The sequence below is a fragment of the Tenrec ecaudatus genome, chromosome 3, assembly GCF_050624435.1.
Source record: "Tenrec ecaudatus isolate mTenEca1 chromosome 3, mTenEca1.hap1, whole genome shotgun sequence".
In the NCBI taxonomy this organism is placed as follows: domain Eukaryota; kingdom Metazoa; phylum Chordata; class Mammalia; order Afrosoricida; family Tenrecidae; genus Tenrec; species Tenrec ecaudatus.
Window position 1 is genome coordinate 115,884,247 of NC_134532.1, and position 21,824 is coordinate 115,906,070.

At 37.7% G+C, this 21,824-nt stretch overlaps 1 protein-coding gene across 2 annotated transcripts in view; it reads left to right on the forward strand.

The window, feature by feature from the left end:
- PPA2 (inorganic pyrophosphatase 2) overlaps positions 1–21,824 on the forward strand; it is a 134,834-nt gene that overhangs the window by 95,160 nt on the left and 17,850 nt on the right. For both annotated transcript variants that reach the window (XM_075544858.1, XM_075544859.1), the window contains 2 exons: positions 13,153–13,280; positions 17,677–17,762. In XM_075544858.1, the coding sequence (XP_075400973.1) occupies positions 13,153–13,280; positions 17,677–17,762 (214 nt within the window). The remainder of the gene's footprint in view (positions 1–13,152; positions 13,281–17,676; positions 17,763–21,824) is intronic.

Consider the following 21,824-nt stretch of genomic DNA (forward strand, 5'->3'; position numbering starts at 1 on the left):
CACTAGTCAAGCATTGTGCCGCTGAAATGCATGACTAGCAGTATGCATTTGTACTAGTAAAGTGCGCCGACTTCGTCGACATCGTCGTCGGCTCCAAAAGCTTCATAATTGCTGTACCAGACACATTTCAATGAAATGTTGTGAAAACATCGCGCTCGGCGTTATAGAGTTAATAGTATAAATATTTTACAATTAATTCTTTAATCCATATGTAACTATCTTAGTTTTCTCCATATAGACAATTTCCCCAAAAAATTACGAATAAAAAATTTTCCCTATTATTTTGAATTGATTCCTTTACTATATATTGTATTTTTATTTATACAAAGAATCTGTTTCTGGATTCTTTGCTTAGTGTTAAGGATTTATTTCTGTGTCCAGTCATTTTACTTACTATAACTTCATAAGAAGACTTATACAGTGCTTTTGAGAGTCTCCTCTAAGTGGAGAGCATTTCAAGTAATCTGTCCTTCTGAATAGATCGGATATCCTAGTTGATGATATTCTTCTACTCACCATAGTATATTTAAATCTAGAATATTGAGATGATATTGAGCTAACCATTTATTACTCAGTTCTTGAACAAATTACTCAATATCCTTTTGTGATACTTTTTCACTCGTTTTAGCTTTTCCTGTGCAGTTACTCTATACTCACTTTGGAATCCAGTTGTTAGGATTCCTGCTGTCCTTTAAATAGTAATTTTCACATACATGAATGTATATGTATTCATAAATTTTACATAGTGTTTAGTCAAGTGACGTAGACATTGATGAAAGCCTTGCTACATTTTATGTTAGATTTGTGCCTGGACATTTAATATTCACAATATAGCTACTTTTGCATCTGCCTATATGACAAACCACAATTTCTGCTTTGTCACAGTAATTTTTATATTACCAAAGCTTTGAATAGAGCATAGCATGTACAGGCACTCAAAAAATATTCTTAAATTGCTGATTAAATGAAAGCCTGCATTTATGTATACTAATAAACAATACATGAAAGTTTATAAGAAGTCTGAAATCATCTTCAAAATAAGTTCCTATTTAGTTATTTTTAAGGGAAAACATTGATTTGTGCTTAAATTGTTGGCATCGTTTAGCAAAGTCATGTATATATTGCATTATTTTTTATATTTATAATATTCTAAACTTTGTCATCTCTGTGCCTTCCAGGATCTTTCTTATTAAGTCAGTTCCACAGATGAGCTGCCACCCAGATCTCTCAATTCAACCTCAGAAATGTCTTTCAAAACTGTTCTCCTGGTTCCCATTGCCTGCTCCTGTCACCCTGCTCTTCCATTTACACAGCATGAGCCTGTCTCTGCTACTGCTCTAGCCTATCAGCGTCTTGCTACTGAAACTTATCTTCCACGCTGCCTGGCAGACCTGCCTTGCTTTACAGAAAGTATCATACTTTAAAGAAAGGATAGAAGCCTTTTAACTCCTTGCTGTTTCTAGAAAAATCAAAATTCTCCAGCTTGGTAAAAGTAGATTAGAAATCTCCTTGCCATCTGTTTTTCTAGACTTTTATTTACCCAAAGCCCTTAAACACACAGCTCCTTAACCGTTGCCAGGCTCTTTTGCATCTTGGTGGCTCTGCAGATGCATTTCCTTCCTCGGAAATGCCCTGCTCTCCCTGGAAACACTTATGTTCTGAGAACCAATTTAAATGCCGTTGTTTTCACTATAAAAACTAAGCTAGGTGCCACCTATTGTCTGTCCCCATCATTTTGTTTGTCTCTGAATGCCATGGACTTTACAGATTTACAATTTGTTTGTTCCAATTCTACCCACCTATTGGCAATAAACTATATTAAGGCTATTTCTCATTTACTTTGTTTCTTACTCTCTCGCTCTGCTAGCTTTATTGAGGTATGAGGTACATTCAATTAAGCTCACCCATTTTATTTATTTATTTTTAAATCATTTTATTGGAGGTTCTTACAGCTGTCATAACATTCCATGCATCAGTTGTATCAAGCATGTTTGTACATATGTTGCCATCATCATTTACAAAACATTTTCTACTTGAGCCTTTGATTGAAGCTCCTCTTTTTTCCCTTCCCCACCCTCCCACCCTCATAAATCCTTGATCAATTATATACTGTTAATATTATTGCGTATCTTACATGAAACATTCATACACTTGAGTTTTTCCTATAGTGCTGTCCTTGTAAGCAGTGTTCAACATCACAACAGTTTTTACAGCATATTTCCTGAGCAGGAAACAAAATCTCACAGCCGCATATTGTTCTCTTAAATCGGCCATCACCAAAAAATGAGTTCAAGCCAAACTGCTGGGCGCACTACTCAGAGTGAGCTGCTTGATGAACACCTCTTGGGGAAAGTCCGGGGGGTTTGGGGGTATCCTTCCTGTTGTGTAATTATTTTACTTAATCACTGCTAAAATTTCCTTTGCAGTAAACAGAAAGTTATTACTTCCCAAGCCATGGCTCCTATCTTCCTTTTCCATTGGCCCCCTGTTAACTGTCAATAAACTTTCATCTCAGTAAGTTTGCTCATTCTTGTCATTTAACATAAACGAGATAATACAGCATCTCCCTTTTTGTGATTGTCCTTGAGGTTCATCCATAATGTAGCATTATGAATTTGTCACTTCTCCTTACGACTGGGTACTGTTGCATTGGACCAGGAGTCCTCAGAAAGTTCTTGCAAAAATGGAATGATAAGGTAAGGGAATGTTTGTCGAGAACATTTCGAAGCCCTCTTGTTTTCCTGTTCATCCGCCGGTGGACATCTCAGTCATTTCCACCTTTTGGTTATTGTGAGCAGTGCTGCAAGGAACACTGGGATATTATGTTAGTTTACATTGCTCTGTGTAAATCCTTCGACTATATTCTTAAGAATGTAATTGCTGGGTCATGTGGCAGTTCTGTTTTAATAATTAGAGGGGTCACCACACTGTGTATCAATGTGCATTCCCACCAGGAATAAGGGTTCTGATTTGTCCACATCCTCACCAACATTTGTTATTTCGTTTTTTTTTCTTTTAATGTTAGCCACCCTAGAGAGAGTAAGTAGGAGCCCTGTTGGCATAATGGTCGCACGTTGGACTGGGAAACCAACAGCCACTCCATGGGAGACAGAGGGGACGTAGTACTCCCATAAAGTGTTACAAACTTGGACACACAGAACAAGTTCCACCCTGTCATATAGGGTCTCTGAGTTCAGAGATTTTTGGTTGTTGTTGTGAGAATGAAGTGATCGGTGTCTCATTGTGGTTTGGATTGGCATGTTTTTGTATGTGTTTTGACCATGGATTAGCCTCCAAGGTAAAATGTGTTCCCAAATCCTTTGCTCATATTTGGGTGTGTTATTGTTAAGCTAAATCTTATGTGGAAGAGGCTCCAATTTGTGGGGAAAAAGAAATGGAAAGTTAATGGAAATTGTTTGCAAACTTTTTGAAGCCCCTTTGTATATTTAAAATACTAGGCCACTATTGGATATATGGCTCCTGAGGATTTTTTTCAGTCTGTAGCTTAACTTTTATACTCATTTGATAAAGTCTTTGTATAAACATAAGTATATAGTTTTATGACATCCAAATATATATTTTATCTTCTACTGATTGTGCATTCATTGTTGTTTGATATTCTGTCATTCCAAAAGAGGGAGTTCTCAGTAAATTGCTCTTTTTTTCCCCCAGAAACTGTATGGTTTTAGGTTTAGGTTATATGGTATGGATCTTGCTTAGTTTTTCTGCATATGGAATTGAATTTTACCAGCAACCAAATGTTGTCTTAACATATGTTTAATCTGGTTAAAATGGAAGTGTTAACACTTTTCCTGGTTTAAAAAAAGTGTATTTTTGGTGGACAAAGAAAATTCTCTTTCACAAACCACTTAATTTCTTTTATGGCTAGATATATCAGAATTTGTGACATTTTGTTACATTTTAGAATTAAGTGAATTGCTTCTACTTAATAGGAACTTAATGCTCTGAGAGGTACACAGTAATCCTGGAAAAGGAAAAGATAGGTTATAGTATCACTGAACATGAAAAGATTTCAAAGTGAAAATGTTTTGCTATTGAAGAATTTACAATTTAAAAAGTCATTAAGATTGCTTTAAAATTGATCGTTTTATATTATTAAAATATAGAAATCAAAAGCAATTAAGAAAAGCTAAATTGAACATAATAGTGGGACAAGAGGAAAGGAAAAGGAAATAGAGGAAAGAACTAGGGGGCAAATGACATTTATAGAGGTTTAAAAACTGGCATGTACATATGTAAATATATTTATATATAACAATAGGGAAATAGATCTGTGTACATACATTTATATGTTAAGAATTAAGGTAGCAGATGGACATTGGGCCTCTCCTCAAGTACTCCCTCAATGCAAGAACACTTTGTTCTAATAATCTAGCATTCCATGATGCTCACCTTCCCGACACATCAATTATTTTTTGGTATTCATTAATTAATGTCCAACTTTCACGGGCATATGAGACCATTGAAAATACCATGGCTTGGGTAAGGGCCACCTTTACTATATTACTGAAAATTATCAAATGCTGTAAATTTTGATTCTATAACCACTAAACAAATAATTTTCCCAAATATTTTTTCTAACAAGGAAGACAACCTATAAGCCAGTTGACACAAATTTCTAATTTTTTGACATCTGGCATACAAATTCATATTTATTGGTTGCAATTTGTATATCCCAGAACCTGCTCACACTTGAAAGGAATGACTTCATCAGACCACAGAAGAAATGAGACCATAAGAGTTACTCCCTCAATGCAAGAACGCTTGTTCTAATAACCCGGCATTCGGTGATACTCACCTTCCCAATACAATCCCTGAAGACAAAATGGGTACATGAACACATGTGGTGAAGAAAACTGATGGTGCCTGGCATCAAAAGATATAACATCTGGGATCTTAAAGTCTTTAAGATAAGCAAGCAGCCATCTAACTGAGAAGCAACAAAGCCCACATGGAAGAAGCACACCAGCCTGTGTGATCATGTGTCAATTGGACAGAAGGGTCCCCTTACAGAAGGGTCACAAGGAAAAGACATGCCAGTCAGGGTGCATTATAGCACCAATGAAACATACAACTTTCCGCTATTTCTTTAATGCTTCCTCCACCCCACTAACATGACCCCAATTCTACCTTACAAATCCAGTTAGACCAGAGCATGTACATGGATGCAGATAAGAGCTGGAAACACAGAGAATCCAGGACAGATAAATCTCTCAGGACCAATATTGAGAGTAGTGATATCAGGAGGGTAAGGGGAAGGAGAAAGGGGGCACTGATCACAATGATCTACATATAACCACTCCCCAGGGGGACGAATAACAGAAAAGTAGGTGAAGGGAGATGTCGGTCAGTGTAAGGCATGAAAAATATAATAATTTATAAATTATCAAGGTGGGGAAAGGAGGGGGGGAAATGAAGAGCTGATATCAAGCACTCAAGTAGAAAGAAAATGTTTTGAAAATGTTGATGGCAACAAATGTACAAATGTGCTTGACACAATAGATGTATGTATAGATTACGATAAGAGTTGTATGAACCCCCCAATAAAATGATTTAAAAAACTAAAAGCTAAATTAAAAAAATCAAGTAAACCTAAATTAAAATGATGGGCTCTGTACTGAGAGTAACAAATAGAGCTTTCAGATTTTACTTTTAATATATTACATCATTCTTGTCTATTTCACTTTTTAGCTATAATTTAATAAACCAAACTCCACTACCATCAAGTCACTTAACACTCATAGCAAATGTTTGTAGGGTTTCTGAGATGGTAAATCTTTACGGGAGCAGATAGCCTCATCTTCTTGCCCTGAAGTGACTGGTGAGTTTGGACCACTGACCTTGCAGTTAGCTGCACAACACCTACCACAGCTCTACCAGGGCTCCTTGATCTTCTACATGAACTTATAAAAATCCCAGTGAATTTATATGAAACTGTGATTATTTTGAAATAATTAACTTTAGTATCATGTAAAAATTCTTAAAATAGATTCCATACAATCTCTGTTAATTAACTTTTCTAATTTGGAAATAACTTGGTTGTAAGTGAGTGCTGATATCACGCAATTTGTCAGCGCTATAATACTTTTTATAAAATTGTTTTTAAAATAGAGTAATTTGTTGTGTGACCTCTTTCACAGGAGTTATACTTGTTATTTAATGTTAGAGATGTATTTTTTTCAGCTCTTTGGAACTTTGAATTTAATATGTCAAAATCTACCAGTTTGTAATTTTGATTTATTTTATTCAAAAATTTCTATTTAAGCTTGTCATTCTGTGTTTTCATCTCCTTAGCCTAATGAGTCGTGTTTTTAAACTATGGATGCATTTTTCTCTCAATCAACTTATTATATTAATGCAAGGATAATTAAGCTCTCAAGCCATAGTTATTAGTAGTTCTGAAACGATTATTTTCCTTTTAAATCTATGGTTGCTTTACATTCAGGGTTTATGTCTATTTTTTGGTATGCTTATGAATTTGCTTTGACTATTTAGGAAACCATCAGAAAAGGTTGTAGAAAAATAGTTTCCAATTTAGATAAAAATTGAAAGGCTAAACAGTTGTATATAGCAGTGGTTCTCAACCTTCCTATTGCCGCAACCCTTAAATACAGTTCCTCATGTTGTGGTAACCCCCCAATCATAAAATGATTTTCATTGCTATTTCATAACTATAATTTTGCTACTGTTCTTTTATGAATCAGGCAACCCCTGTGAAAGGGTTGTGTGGCCCCCAAAGGGGTCGTGACCCAGAGGTTGAGAATGACCTGTATAAAGCATTGTGTGTTCTATATTCCATTGATGGTGGCAGCATTGATCCAGATGTTCAGGGATATGCTTTTGATAAGGGTTATTTATTTTCTTTGCAAAATTTAATAATTTCCTAAGAGTCAATGTAGTATGAGATTTAACACTGTTTTTATTGTGTGTGAATCATATATAAAGTTGTAGATCCAGTGCCCTCTCCCATAAAACCAAACTGCCATCAACTCGATGCTGACTCGCAGCACCTGATAGGACAGAGAAGAACTGCCCCAGGAGCATCCAAGACTATAACTCTTTAAGGGAGTAGAAAGTCCTGTCTTTCTCCCACAGACAGACTGGTGGTTTCTTTTTTTTAAATCATTTTATTGGGGCTCATACAACTCTTATCACAATCCATACATACATCAATTGTGTAAAGCACACTTGTATACATTCATTGCCCTCACCATTCTCAAAGTTCGCTTTCTGCTTGGGTTCCTTTAATTAGCTCTTCATTTTCCTTTTTCCCTCCCCCTCCCTCCCCTCTCCTCCCTCCCTCATGAACCCTTCATAGTTTATAAATTATTATTTTATCTTATGTTACACTGCCCAGTGTCTCCCTTCACACACCTTTCTGTTGACCGTCCCCCAGAGAGGAGTTTATATGTAGATCCTTGTGATCGCTTTCCCCTTTCTATCCCCCTTTCCCTCCCGGTATCGCCACTCTCACCGCTGGTCCTGAGGGGCTCATCTGTCCTAGATTCCCTGTGTTTCCAGTTCATATCTGTACCACTGTGCATCCTCTGGTCTAATCAGGTTTGCAAGGTAGAATTGGGATCATGATAATTGGGGGGAGGAAGCCTTTAAGAACTAGAGGAAGGTTTTAAGTTTCATTGTTGCTACAATGAACCCTGAGTGACTAATCTTTTCTCCACTACCCCTCTGCAAGGGATGTCCAGTTGTCTACAGATGGGCATTGGGTCCTCATCACGCGATCCCCTCATTCATGATGATATGATTTCCCCCCCTGCCTTTGTTGCTTGAAACCTGGTCCCCTCGGCCCTTCATGCTCACACATGTCGGTGTGCTGCTTCCACGTGGGCTTTGTTGCTTCTGGGCTAGATGGTCGCTTGTTTACTTTCAAGCGTTTAAGACCCCAGACGCTATATCTTTTTATAGCCGGGCACCATCAGCTTTCTCCTCCATGTTTGTTTATGAACACACATGTCTTCAGCGATCATGTTGGGAAGGTGGGTATCATGAAATGACCGTTTAGCTGAGCAAGATGCTCTTGTATCAAGGGAATGTGCGTGAGGAGGCCCAATGTCCACCTGCTACCCTACTACTAAACCTATAAATATGTACATATAGGTCTATTTCCCCCATAATCATAAATATATTTACATATGTACATCAGACTCGTGGTTTCAAACCGCTGACCTTGTAAGTGGAAACTCAACATATAACCATTATACCAGATTAGAAAATAACTTATTCATTTTTAGTTAGTAAATGGCTATAAAAAAATAAGGCAGTGTTCATAAAAGTGTAATCAAAAGCCAATCTATTTATATTTGAGTGGAGTGTACTGTTTGCTAAATTTAAATCAAATGTAGTATTAAAACACATACATGTCTTTTTAAGCTTTTATATGTAATGTGTGAATTTATCTTATAACTCAGTAATAGGTTTAATGTTTCTGTACTCTGCATATGTAATACTCCCCCAAACCCCAGCCACTGCTCTCAAGTCACCCCCGTATGGTTTTCAAGACTTTACAGGGCAGGACAGCCACGGCTTTCTCCCGTGGAGCCACTGGTGAGTCACAGCTGCTGTGGTTAGCAGCCCAACGCCTAGCCTGTCGCACCACCAGAGCTGCTGATAAATCACTGAGGGCTAACATGTACACACAGTTTTAGACTTATCACTGAAAAGGTTTTTTTACTTTCTGCCTCTATATCTAGGGGAAAAAACCGGGGGGGGGGGGGGTGGAATCTCTTAATCTTCTTACATATGTTATCAAGTCAGTGTTGGGGGATTTTTTCCCCCCTGAAATATGCATTCGTAAGTATTTACTAAAAAACATAATGTATGCTTACAAAATCATTTTTTAATTAAGATTTATTTTAAAATTACAAAACAGTAAATTCATACTATTAGATTATAGTGTTATGCCTTTGATGAACAGAGTTAAGTGCTATACGTAAAGATACAGAGCAATTTTATTGTTGTGCATATGTTGTTGAGATAGTTCCAACCCATAACGGCCTGATGTGCGACAGAGCAAAGCACTCCCCCATCCGGTGCCATCCCTATACCATTGCGATGTTTGAGTCCATTGTTATAGCCTCTGTACCTTTCCATCTCATTGGAGGGCTTCCTCTTTTTTTGCTGCCCCTCTGCTTTGCCAAGTGTGCTGTCCTCTCCAGGGACTGAGTGCTCCTGGTCACACGTCAAAGGATTTGAGCAGTGTCTCCGTTCTTGCTTCTAAGGAATATGCTGGCTATGTTTCTTCCGAGGCAGATTTGTTTGTTCTTCAGCAATGCCATATTCCAGTGCACCGGTTCTTCTGTCTTTGTTCGTTGTCCAGCTTGCAGTTACATACAGGGGGATTGGAATATCCTGGCTTACTCCCCAGAGTGACATTGCTTTTTAACGTTAAAGAGATTTTAGCAATAGATTCGTCCAGTTCAATACATCTTTAGAAGTACGGTCATTATACCTTTCAGAAATTTTAAATTTCTGTTTATTGTTTATTGCTAATAGCATTATTTAACTCATTTGCTCTAGGATAATTTTTTGCATGTATGTGAAGATTTCTTGGTATTTTCTTTATGCATAATCATGTCATTTGTTAATAGATTTGTATTTTCTCCCTTTCCAGTCTGTTTGCATTTTATTTCATTCCTTATTGTACCGCTAGGCTGATAAGTGAAAGCATTGAGAACAATCGGCCTTGTTTTATTCCCAGTTGTAAGGTGAAAGATCCAATTTCTGTATCACATAATGTTAGCTGAAGATTTTTTTGCTTGCTTTTTTTTATAACTAGCACATATACAAGGTTGTTAACCCCTCCCCAAATGTATTTTTCCAAGCTATGTATTTAAATATTTTTACAAAACAACCTTATCACTTCAAAGTACTCTCCATTACACTTAATACAGTTGTCAAATCTGCAATTTCACTCAAGCAAACATTTTTCAAACTCATCTGTTTTGATGGCTGAAATCCCCACCCTTGTTTCTTTCTTCAAACTGCTGTCCTTTCATGCCCCTCTTCATGCACAGGAACAAAAAGAAGTCACGTGGAGTAAGTTCAGTTTAGTCAGGTGCAGGGGGATAAGAAAGGCATGCTGTTTTTGCCAAAAATAGGTGCACTGAGATGGATATATGAGCAGGTGCATTGTTATGATGGCAAAAGCAGTCTCCCATCTGCCATAAATCAGGCCTTTTTGTCACACACTTTTATGCAATCTTTTCAGAACCTCTAACTAGAAAGCCTGATTAACAGTGACATGCTGGCATGCACCCTAAATGTACCACGAGTCGACATTTTCACCCGTTGGAGAAGTTGATGGATCCAGAACAAGGCTCGTCATAACCGTGATTTAACCTAGTTTTGTAATGAGAAAACACTCACACACTTGAATTTTTTCCTTAGCGCTGTCCTTGTAAGCTGTGTTCAACATCACAACAGTTTGTGCAGCATTTTTCTTAAGCAGCAAACAAGTTCACAGTCAGACGCTGTTCTCTTAAATCAGCCATCACAAAAAGCGAGGTTGGAGCGAAACTGCTTTTATGAAAAAATTCACTGTGACCAGAAAGAACCTTCCCAGGTGACACCACTGGGTGCACTAACTCAGAGCAAGTTGCTGGATGCTCGCCCAGCCCAATTCCAGGTTTGGGGGAAGTACTGCCTCATATCAAACTCCAGAATTTCTCATCTAATTTGCTGATTTTTAAAAACATCAAGTAAAACTGTTGGTTTTTGTTAAAGCTTCTTTTCTTTTTTAATTTACTTTTTATAGTTCATTGAGATGATTACATCAATTTTTTTCTTTGTTCTCTCAATATGGTGAATTGTATTGATTTTTCAACTTGAAAAGGCCTGGCATCCTCAAAACGAGTCCCACTGGTCATGATATATTATCCTTTTTATAGTTTTCCACAGTTTATTGCTATTTTCTTGAGGGTTTTGTGCCTGTCTTTTAGGAGGGATATTGTTCTGCACTGATTTGACCTAGTGATAGTTGACCTCAAATGCCCCTGAGCCCTCCCCAGGGGATTGCTCCATTTTTATGGTAGGTTTGCCTATAGAATCTGTTCTTATTTACAGATAACCTCCAGCACAAGGAACAGCCAGACATATGAACGATTCGTTTGATGTGGTAGCTCCTTTACAACTGCTCCTTAATGGAGGGTAGGGAGTGGGGGGAGCACATTTTCTGCCTGGAAAATGTATTCGAAAAAATTTCTATCTGGGAACAACGGAGATCTTTCTCAAAATAGGGCTAGGCTAGTTACCCATGCCCAGGGTCGCAATTTTAGAAATAAGGCCAAATACACTCTACCCTGTTCTCAGTTTACCACACAACTAAACATTCTTTGACGGTTACCAGCATGAAGGAAAGGCAGTCCATGATAAAGGAGATCTCAGCACAGAATGCTTCCAAGTACACTAAGAGCAAAGCGCATTCATGATAAATACTATTGCATATACAATCTTGCAGTTATTGTAATAATAAGCAATATTCAATAAGCAGATAATATAGATAATATGTAAGCTGAATGGATGTGGGATGGCATGTGAAAATACACCCAAAGCATACATAGGGAGAGGAAACAGTTACATACATGTTTGTAGGTACTGAAACTATACCAAGTATATAGTAGAGAATACAGGGAACAAAGTTGTGCATTCTACTTAGCCATAACCAAACACCTTGAGAGACTGAGTCGGTGAGCTTGAGAACTGAGACCCACAGTGTCAGAGGACATCTAGGTCAACGGGCATAACATGGCCCATAAAGACAATGTTCTACATTCTACTTTGATGATAGCGACTGATTCTTAAAAGCCGGTACATGGCCATCTACAGTACGACTATTGGTCTTTCCCAACTTACGCAAGGAAAAATGAAAGAGATCAAAGACTTAAAGATTATTGCACTGTGCAAACCACACCTCTGTGCACCTGAGACCAGAAGGACTGTATGACGGTATGGTGCCCAGCCACCAATATCAGGCGCTGTGATCAGGAAGATCCTGAACAGAAGGGGAGAAAAAATGTCAAACAAAATTCCAAATCGCAAAGACCAGCAGACTTACTAGACTAAAAAATGAATGGGGCAGCCCCCGTGAGGATGGCTCTGAGCCTGCCTCTGGCCTTGACCTGAATCCTCTCCTGTGGATCCAGCCACAAACTAGGCCTGAAAAGTAAACAGCCACACCTCTGAGGAATCTCTCTGAGATCCGGCTACCAAACAAGACCAGTCGATGGCAGCATTTGCCCGAGGCAGGAGAGGCGGATGGAAAGAGGCAAATGGAAACAGGGACCCTGGGGAGTGAGAAGAGGGCTTTTACACTGAGGGGATTTGCGACTTAGGTCAGAAAACAAAATATATAAATTGTTGAAAGGGAAATTATTTTGCTCCATCAACTTTCAGCCAAACCATGATAAAATGTTTAAAAATATGTTTGATTTAATTTTATAGAACAACTAACTAATGCTAAATGCACTCACATTTATGGTATGTAATAAAATTTCCAAATTATAACAGATGCAGTTAGCATAAATGAGACAAAATAAACATACCTGACACTTGGTAAAGCTGATGCCCTGACCCTATAAATCAAGCCCTACCTGTATTTGTATTTTCTAAAACAAACTTCCTTGTTTTTTATGTGTGCCACACCTTCTGCCTCTCCCCCCCCCCCCCCCCCGTCATCTTGGTGATGTGCACCCCACTTTTAGCATGCTTTCTGCTTTCTTTCACTTTCTCGTATATCACTTCTTTGTTCTTGTAGATATTTTTGTTAAAACCTGATTTCCCTTTACTGAAGCGTGTTATCTTTTTGCCTCAGTCTCTCAGCTCCTTGAGAAAAAGAACTTGGCTGCACTCGGCTCCTTATTCCCTGCCCCCAACACAGTGTCTCAGCTACTTTATAAATATTTATAGAAATTAGAACATAGTGTCTTATGTGGGGTGGGGGAGACAACCCCAACAAAATGGAAGTGCAGAAGGTGATATTCTACATGTCAACAAATATGCATCTATTTAGTGGCAGAGTTTGACCAGACCTATTTTTCCTGCCTCCTCGGGTTCAATATTATATCCTTAAATTAATTTTTATTTTGAATGAAAAATCTTTTTGTTTTTCACTCTCAGATATTGGTGATGTCAAGAAGTACAAACCAGGTTACTTGGAGGCTACGCTTAATTGGTTCCGATCTTATAAAGTACCAGAAGGAAAGCCAGAAAACCAGTTTGCTTTTAATGGGGAATTTAAAAACAAGGTGAGGTTGATTTTTTTAATGTACTTCCTAATACATGTTTACTTCCATTTCAAGAGTCTTCATTGTGAATGTTCATTCATATGTAGACTGATTTAAAAGTATTTTGATGAATCTTAATAAAGATATTGTTTTATCATTTTTATTTGTTTCAGGAAATCTCTGTGAATCAGTGATACTAAAAGCTTATCTATCTCGTTCTTGATATAAAATGAAAGCATCTAATGGTTAATCTAATTGTACAAATTATATACGAAGTGAAACTCTCTTTCCATTTATCATTTTGGATAAGGGTACATTACTTTCTTTCAGCATAAATACAAGGAATCTTCAAAACGTGCATGGAAAATGCCATCATCTTTTCATTGTATTGTCCCTGAACTTTTTGACGCCCTAGGAATCCTGGTGGCATAGGGTTTACATGTTGGGCTGCTATCTGCTTGGTCAATAGTTCGAAACCACCAGCCCTCCATGAGAGAAAGACTGGGCTTTCTACTCCCGTAAACACTTACAGCCTCAGAAACTCACAGGAAATGACCATGAGTCAGCTTTTGAGTCAGCATTGACTCAATGGCAGTGAAGTTGGGTTTTTTTTTTTTAATATATAGAAGCTAGGAGTCTTGGTCACAGCGTGGTTACATGTAGGACTCTAGTCACAAGGTCAGTGATTTGAAAGTACCAGCTATTCTGTGGGAACAAAAAATGGTTTCCTACTTGCATAAATAGTTATGGTTTTGGAAACCCACAGGGCATTTCTACAGAATCACTGATAGAATCACTCTGAGTCGAAATTGACTCTCTAGCAGAGAGTTTTTTTTAATACATAAGGACTTACTGCCTGAGTGTGTATTCTGTTATGGATGAATTGAGTTGCTTAGCAATTAATGAAATTGAATTATCTTACTGCTTTAGATTTTTATGTTTATTAGAATACCAGAAATTTATCATAAATTGTAGAAAATATCTGTGTTTTACATAAATAGAGAAAACCCTCTAAAGCATGGAATATTTTCAACAATAGTATCACTAAGTAAATCACACATTATAAAGCAATATTTAAGTTGATATTAGGGTACTAATACTCCTTGGGCGGCTAACCACAAGATCAGCAGTTTGACACCACCAGCCGCTCATTGGGAGAAAGACTGGCTTTCTACTGCCATAAACAGATGCAGTCTCAGAAGCCCACAGCGGCAGTTCTACCAGTCACATAGACTCATTATGCGTGGAATGAATGCCAGAAGAGACTCTGAAACTTGCTCTTAATAATAGAGTAGCTAAAGAAAATGGAGGCAATGATAAAGTCAAAGAGCTGAATAGAAAATGTCAAAGGGCAGCTCAAGAAGACAGAAATGTGTAAAGATCTAGAGTTAGAAAACCATTATTCATAGCCAACCTTTAATTAATAAATGTATAAAGACTAGGACATTTAGATAGCCTGTTTTTAGAAAATAATCCTTTTATACATGTTTTTTCCATTATCACTTAAAACTCAGGAAAATTAAATTGTACCTTTTTATCGTATTGAAAAGATGGCTCTTACTACTCTACCACCCTCCCCATCATCCTCAAGTCTAGATTTCTTCCTATTTATTTCTGACAGTTTAATTGACATTTATATAATTCACATAAGAAACAATTCAATGGTTTTAATATATTTTAAAGAGCTGTGCAGTCATCTCCTCAATTAATTTTAGAAAATTTTACTTATTTTGTACACATTTTTTTGTTGGGTCCCTATTTCTACCCAACCTCTCCTCACATAACCCTAAGAAACTTTATTTTTTCCGAAGAAACTATTAATCTAGTTACTGCCCTCCATAGATTTACTTATCCAGGATTTCATGTAAAGAAAATCATATCTAAAGAAAAAAAACCCAACAACAATAAGGAAATTTAACAAAACCCTCAATTGAAAAGATGGCAGAAAATAGTACCAATTGGAACACATTTAAAAATGGGTTAAAGGGGAAAGCAAATGAGAAGACGTTAAAATTAACTTTACTATATCTGCATTAATTCATGTTGTGATACAATCTGATGGCAAGGCTTTTCAGATCCCAGATCAGTAATCCAAAGGATTTCAGTAAAGGCTTGATCCTCATGCAGACTCTGCAAATGGGTTTTGGGCTTTCACTGTCATCCTTAGCCCTCTGCAAACCAGGCGCTCAGAATTTAAGCTCTAATACCATTCCCTTCTGTGATCGTGGATTTTATTATTTACAGTCCTTGGCTCACACACACTGGTGTACTACTGTGTGGATTTAGCTAACACCTAACAGATCGCTGCTTGTTTTAAAACAAGCATTTAAGACCCTAGACACTTGTTTCTGATAACCGGGCACCATCTAATTTCTTCCCTACACTTTGCTATAGCACCTGTGTCATCAGTGATCCTTTCATGCAGTTAGCCATTGAGCAGAACCACATCATGAGACTGATTGTTCTTATGATAGGGCTTACAGTGAAGTATGAGCTTAAAATCCCTTCATATATCTAAGGTGTAGCTATATCCCTCTTGCACTTTAGTATGCCTTTTCCTGTAAACAATGCTAGAATTGGCTCTGATGGGTGCTGTAGGAGCATCCCCCTCCTGTACAGATTCAGGCTCAGAAACCCAAGGGAGAGTTCTACTCTGCCCTGTAATGTTACCATGAGGCAGAATTGAACAATGGCAACAAGGGTTTTCCTGGGGGAGGGTTGTTTGTTGAGAGAGAAGATCTTTTCTCCCTTAAAGCTGTCATGGAGTTCATACAACCAACCTCTTGATTCTAAATAATAACAATAATCTGAGTAATTTGGTTAAAGATAGTTTCTTAGACCATACATAAATTATATGTATATATTTTTCACTTATCTTAAGCAAGAATCCCCCCCCCCCAAAAAACGTAATCATTCTCCTTCTTCTCAAGCAACAATAGGCCTTTAGTTTGAGAGGTAAATTTCTCATTATGAGTCTTACATCTCAGTTCCCAAAATGCTTTTTATTCATTATCATAATGTCTTTCGTTTTCGGTGCAAAAGAAAGGAACTAGTTTTTAAGTAGTAAGTGAAGGAGTAGAAGCTACATTCTGGGAGGAAATCTTTTTTTCCTTTCTTTTTTAATCATTTTATTGGGGCTCGTACAACTCTTATCACTGTCCATCCATCCACCCATCCATTGTGTCCAGCACATTTGTACATTTGTTGTCATCATCATTCTCAAAACATTTGCTTTCTGCTTGAGCCTTTGGTATCAGCTCCTCATTTTTGCCCCTCCCTCACCACTCACCCCTCCCTCATGAACCCTTAATAATTTATAAATTATTATTTTGTCATATCTTACACTGTCTGACGTCTCCCTTCACCCACTTTTCTGTTGTCCATCTCCCAGGGAGGAGGTTATATGTAGATCCTTGTAACCGATTCCCCCTTCCCACCCCACCTTCCCGCCACCCTCCCAGTAATGCCACTCACAACACTGGTCCTGAAGGTATCATCTGTCCTGGATTCCCTGTGTTTCCAGTTCCTATTTGTACCAGTGTACTTCCTCTGGTCTAGCAGGATTTGTAAGGCTTGGGATCATGAGATTAGGGAAGGAGGAAGCATTAAGGAACTAGAGGAAGGTTGTATGTGTCATTGTTGCTACACTGCACCCTGCCTGACTGGCTCGTCTCCTCCTGGGAGGAAATCTTTAAAAGAATTTTCTACAAGATTTCCTTAAAATTTTTCAAAATGGGAGTGGTCAACGAAGGTACGACTATTATTTCTTTGCTTTGTCCTCCATCCTTGCCAGGTCTATGCGCGTCTGAAGATAATATTTCTTTCTCTCTAACCCCTCCTCAAATGATTCTTTGATTTACACCATGACACCATGATAGTTTTGTCACCCTTGAGGAACTCAAATCATGGTCCTTTTCAATGTTTGTTGACTTTGGGAACAAAAGAAAATCTACGAGCATAGAATCAGGGATATGGGGGGGACAAGGGGTGGGCTCTCAATAAAATCCTCTTAGGACAGACGTGGGTGCCCTCTAAGGATGAGCAGGTGCGTTGTCGTGATGGAAAACACCCTTTAGCCTTGCTTTCCTGGCCTTTTTTCTTGTCAATGCAGTTCTTAGTTTTAAAAGCTTTTTGATAATAAGCCCCATAATGTGTATGTATAAACTGCCATCTGGAAGATTATATCATATTCCCCCATTATATCCCATTTTAAAGATGAAAAATGGGATTTATTGAAATCACATAAATGAGGAAGCTAGAATTTATACTTTGGTTTGCCTGGTTTTAGAGCTCATGTTCTTAATAGGCTATTATAGCTAAAGTAGCTCTTAATACCTCTATGTTGTTATATAATTAAAGCAGGATGAAATTAACAGTGTAATTGCTATATCTTTTTTTTTTTTTGGTTCATGATTAGGCTTTTGCCCTGGAAGTTATTCAGTCTACTCATGAATGCTGGAAAGCATTGCTTATGAAGAAATGTGATGGAGGGGCTATAAATTGGTAAGAATTTATCTTTTCTATGTAATATATTTTTTTAATTTATAAAACAGCCATATAACTTCACTCAGATCTGATTTGGGGGACAGTGGAAATTTTTTTTCAATTAAAAAGTGCTGATGCGACCTCTATTTAAACAGCATTACTGAACTCTGGGTATTATGATGCTAGGAACTGAGAGTGAAATAAGAGTGAAAAGTTAGAAATGTTCCTATTTCATCAGGGACTGACAAGTAAATAGATATTTAATTATAATGCATTACGTTAACTACAAAGTACAAAGGCAGAACATTAGTGATTTTCAGCATGCAAATAGTTATTTTATTTAATTGCCATATCACTTCCTAATAAGGACATAAAAGAGCTTAATGTCCAACATGATATGAATTCTGACTTGGGTGACAGGTGAATCAAACAATAGTAGCATACATAACACAACCATTTTATTTAAAATATTGAAATATACACTTTTTCACCAGTCTTTGCACATGAGTCTAAGACTTTTTCTTTGAGTCTTGGTTCACTGATGAAGTTTCACATTATATTTCTTAAAATTTAAATCTATGCTAAGAAAACTCAGGTCATTTAAAAATTTTTAAATAGTACAATTTTTTTAACAACCAATCAAAAATCAAGCCTACTGCCATCCAGTGATTCTGACTCACAGAGACCCTCCAGGACAAAGTCCAGCTGCTCTATGGGATTTCAACACTCTACATCAGCGGTTCCAACCTGTGCGTCGCAGCCCCTTTGGGGGTCCAGTGACCATTTCACAGGTGTCGCCTGATCCCAACAGTAGCAAAAATGACAGTGATGAAGTAGCAACAAAAATAAGTTTATGGTTGGGGGCTTACCACAACATGCGGAACTGTATTAAAGGGTCTCGGCATTAGGAAAGTTGAGAACCACTGCTCTAAATATTTAAAGGGAAAAAAAATCTTTCCGGGTGTAGATGACCTCATCTTTCCCCCATGGAGTGATGGGTGGGTTTGTACTGCTGACATTGTAATTAGCACCCAACTCAACCCGCTGTGTCCCTGGGACTCCTCCTTGCACGAAAATGGATTCTCTAGTTACCTGAGGAAAAACATGTTGCTGTTTGTTTTGTTATTTCCCTTTAAAATATACAGTTATCATTTGTTTTGAGCTTTTAGGATATAGATTTAAGGATATTTCTTCAGAGTTTTAATTCATTTTGTCAATGTTTTTCTTTTAATACTGTTTATGATATAACATATATTGGGGGAAACTATATTTACTAAATTTTTTTATTTTACCTTCACAAAGTGAATTGTTTCTCTTAATTCCTTAAAATATACTGCAGTAGTGATTAACGCCCCACCTCAATGAGCACACACGCCCATTTCAGCTTAGAGTCACATTATGTATCGTAGTAGTTCTGTGAGCCCGCAGGTCGCATTGCCTCAAGGGCGGTAGGGTTGGGGGATTTGAAGATCCGTTTTCTTGCCCTGCAAACCTCCAGGGAAGAGGGTCTCTGGAGGGGAGAGTCTACACAAGTACAAGTTTTTTAAAGTTTCCTAGGTGATTCTGATGAGTCTTTCTGCATAGGAAGCACCAGTAAAACCCAAACGTCTCATGGAAAAGCCCTGAAGACCTTTCAAGACGTGGCCCGTTACTGTCTGACCTCTAGTTTCATCGCTTCTTGACTCTTAGGTCATGCTCTGGCTTCAGAGGGACTCCGCATTTCTCACCCACGGGCCTCTTACTTTAGGCCTTTACCCATTACTTAGCCGTGATTGTTCTCATTTCTTAATCTGGCTACCTTACTCATTTTTTAAGACTAGTTTTGACTTCACGTTCTTGATGAAACTGCTGTACACTCCTGCCCCTTGCCGCTTTAGCTGGCAATCCTCTCGGTATGTCTTGCTTTTTTCTATTGTTGCGTTTACTACAACAACCAAACCAAACTCACAGCCTCCGAGTCAAGGCTGACTCATAGTGTGCCTCCCCTGCCCCCCCCACCCCCCGCAACCCCCTGTAGGTTTCTGAGACTGTAGCTGTTTATAGCCTTTCTCCCTTGGGCTGCAGGTGGTTTCAAACTGCCAACCATGCAGATCACAGCCCGACATGGAACCCCTACCCACCAGGGCTTCTCCTCTGCATTCACCACAGTTACACTAAATAATTGGTTACATGTCTGGTCTCCTCTAGAACATAAATTCTGTGAGAACAGGTTAATAAAGATTTCTTCTTCATCTTGATGTTTTTCATTCCTGGAACAAAGTAAGCCACTCATTAGTAGTTGAAGTTACCTTGAATAATATTTTAAAGCCAACAAGTATCAATTATCTTTTTTAATCCAGGTATTCTTTTGTTTCCAAAGGGACTACATTTATGAAATTAATTAATTGGTGCTTTGAACAATTGATTTACTCACAAATTATATATCCTTTTAGCATAAAAGGATTTGTCATAACGAAGAAAACTTTAAACTCTAAGAAATGTTTCTTCAGTGTTTTCAGTTTTAAAAGTCATAATTTAGCTATTTATCATTTCCTTGTTTATAATTTTCTTATTACAATGATTCTTCTTTGTAGAAGACTATAATACTGCCAGAATTATTTTTCAAAGGTACCATTAGAGCCATATCATTTTTATACGTTAAAACACCTGGTGGATTCCCTCACAGGACTCCATTCAGCTCTTCGGCGTATTGAATTACATGTCCAAGGCTGTGTCTGCAGCCCCTGGTTTGTCCCTTTCCATCCCACGGTCTTTCCTTGATGAAATCCTGCTTAGTCTGAAAGTTTAAACATCACCGGACAGAGTTTTTGTTTCTTCCAGGCTGTGTTCCCCTCACTCTTACACATGCTTGTAGGTGGAAGGTAGACTGATCTGTTGGTCTTGAAATTGAGCTTCTGCCTTGGCACTTAGTAACAGGATTGCACATAGAACTAGTAGTAGAAACATGTTTACTAAATGAAGAAATATTTTCAGTAGTACTTCCACATTGTTTAGATCTTGTTTCTTTCTGCCTTCCTAGGGATAAATATGGCTTATCTGGTGCTTGTGCTGATACACAGTTAATGCTTCAGTTGTCTGGGCTCTGCCGTTTTTGCACAGGCTCTGAAGATTACGGTTTGAACTAACTATCATCCTCATCTAAGCTATTTTCTCCTTTTTTCTCCTTTCTCAACTACTTTGTTTTAGAATGAAAGCCTTGAAAAATCTGTATTCAGGACCGTTTTTTAAGGATTCTTGTGTGTGTGAGCCTTTGTCTGTTTTGAGCTTTGTATGGAGGGAGAGAATTTTCCCTTCCCTGAGGTTCCATATTGCTGAGACCTTCTGCTCCCACAAAGAGCCTCAGACTCAGAAACCCACAGCGCTGTTCTACCCGTCCTATGGGGTCGCTGTGAGTCTGCAGCAACTCTATGGCAGTGAGTTTGAGTTTGGGGTATTTGTGTGTGTTTGACTAGTATGTAGAGGTGATTTTCTCTATTTGTTTGTGTGTATTCCGTTCTGTTATTTATCTATTCCTGCACTTTTATTTTCAAATATAATTTTGGTTGGCTATATTTTAGCAGCTTCAGTATTTCTGATCCTTCGCTGCAATTCCACGTCTTCTTATTTTGATCAACCTGTTGTTTACAGGTCTATATAAGTTTGGAAAAAAATATTTTAGATTTTTATTACAAAAAAGAGAACAGCACGTTCTTTTTAGCAGTTATGTTTAATCCCAGTGAAAGCAGGTAAGCCAGCTCGCTCACTCTTCATTCTGTCATACTGATGCTTTTTTACTTGTGGCCTATAATCTGAGTGTCAGAGTTAAGACAGGTTTAAGATTATAAACTCTGTAGTTCAAAACAGTATTCCCAGCAACTGAGAAATATCTCCTGAATCATATGAATATTTTAATGCAATAAATCTAACTCATTTTTTAAAATCAATTATACATAAAGCACAAACATGTTTGCGGCATACCTTTAAGCATTGAAAGTATAAATCACTTCATTAAATCCCAAGGAAAGGATGTCTATGTTATGTATGTACATTTACATAAAATAATCTCCATGAAGAAGTCAGACATTAAAATGCCAGTATAAG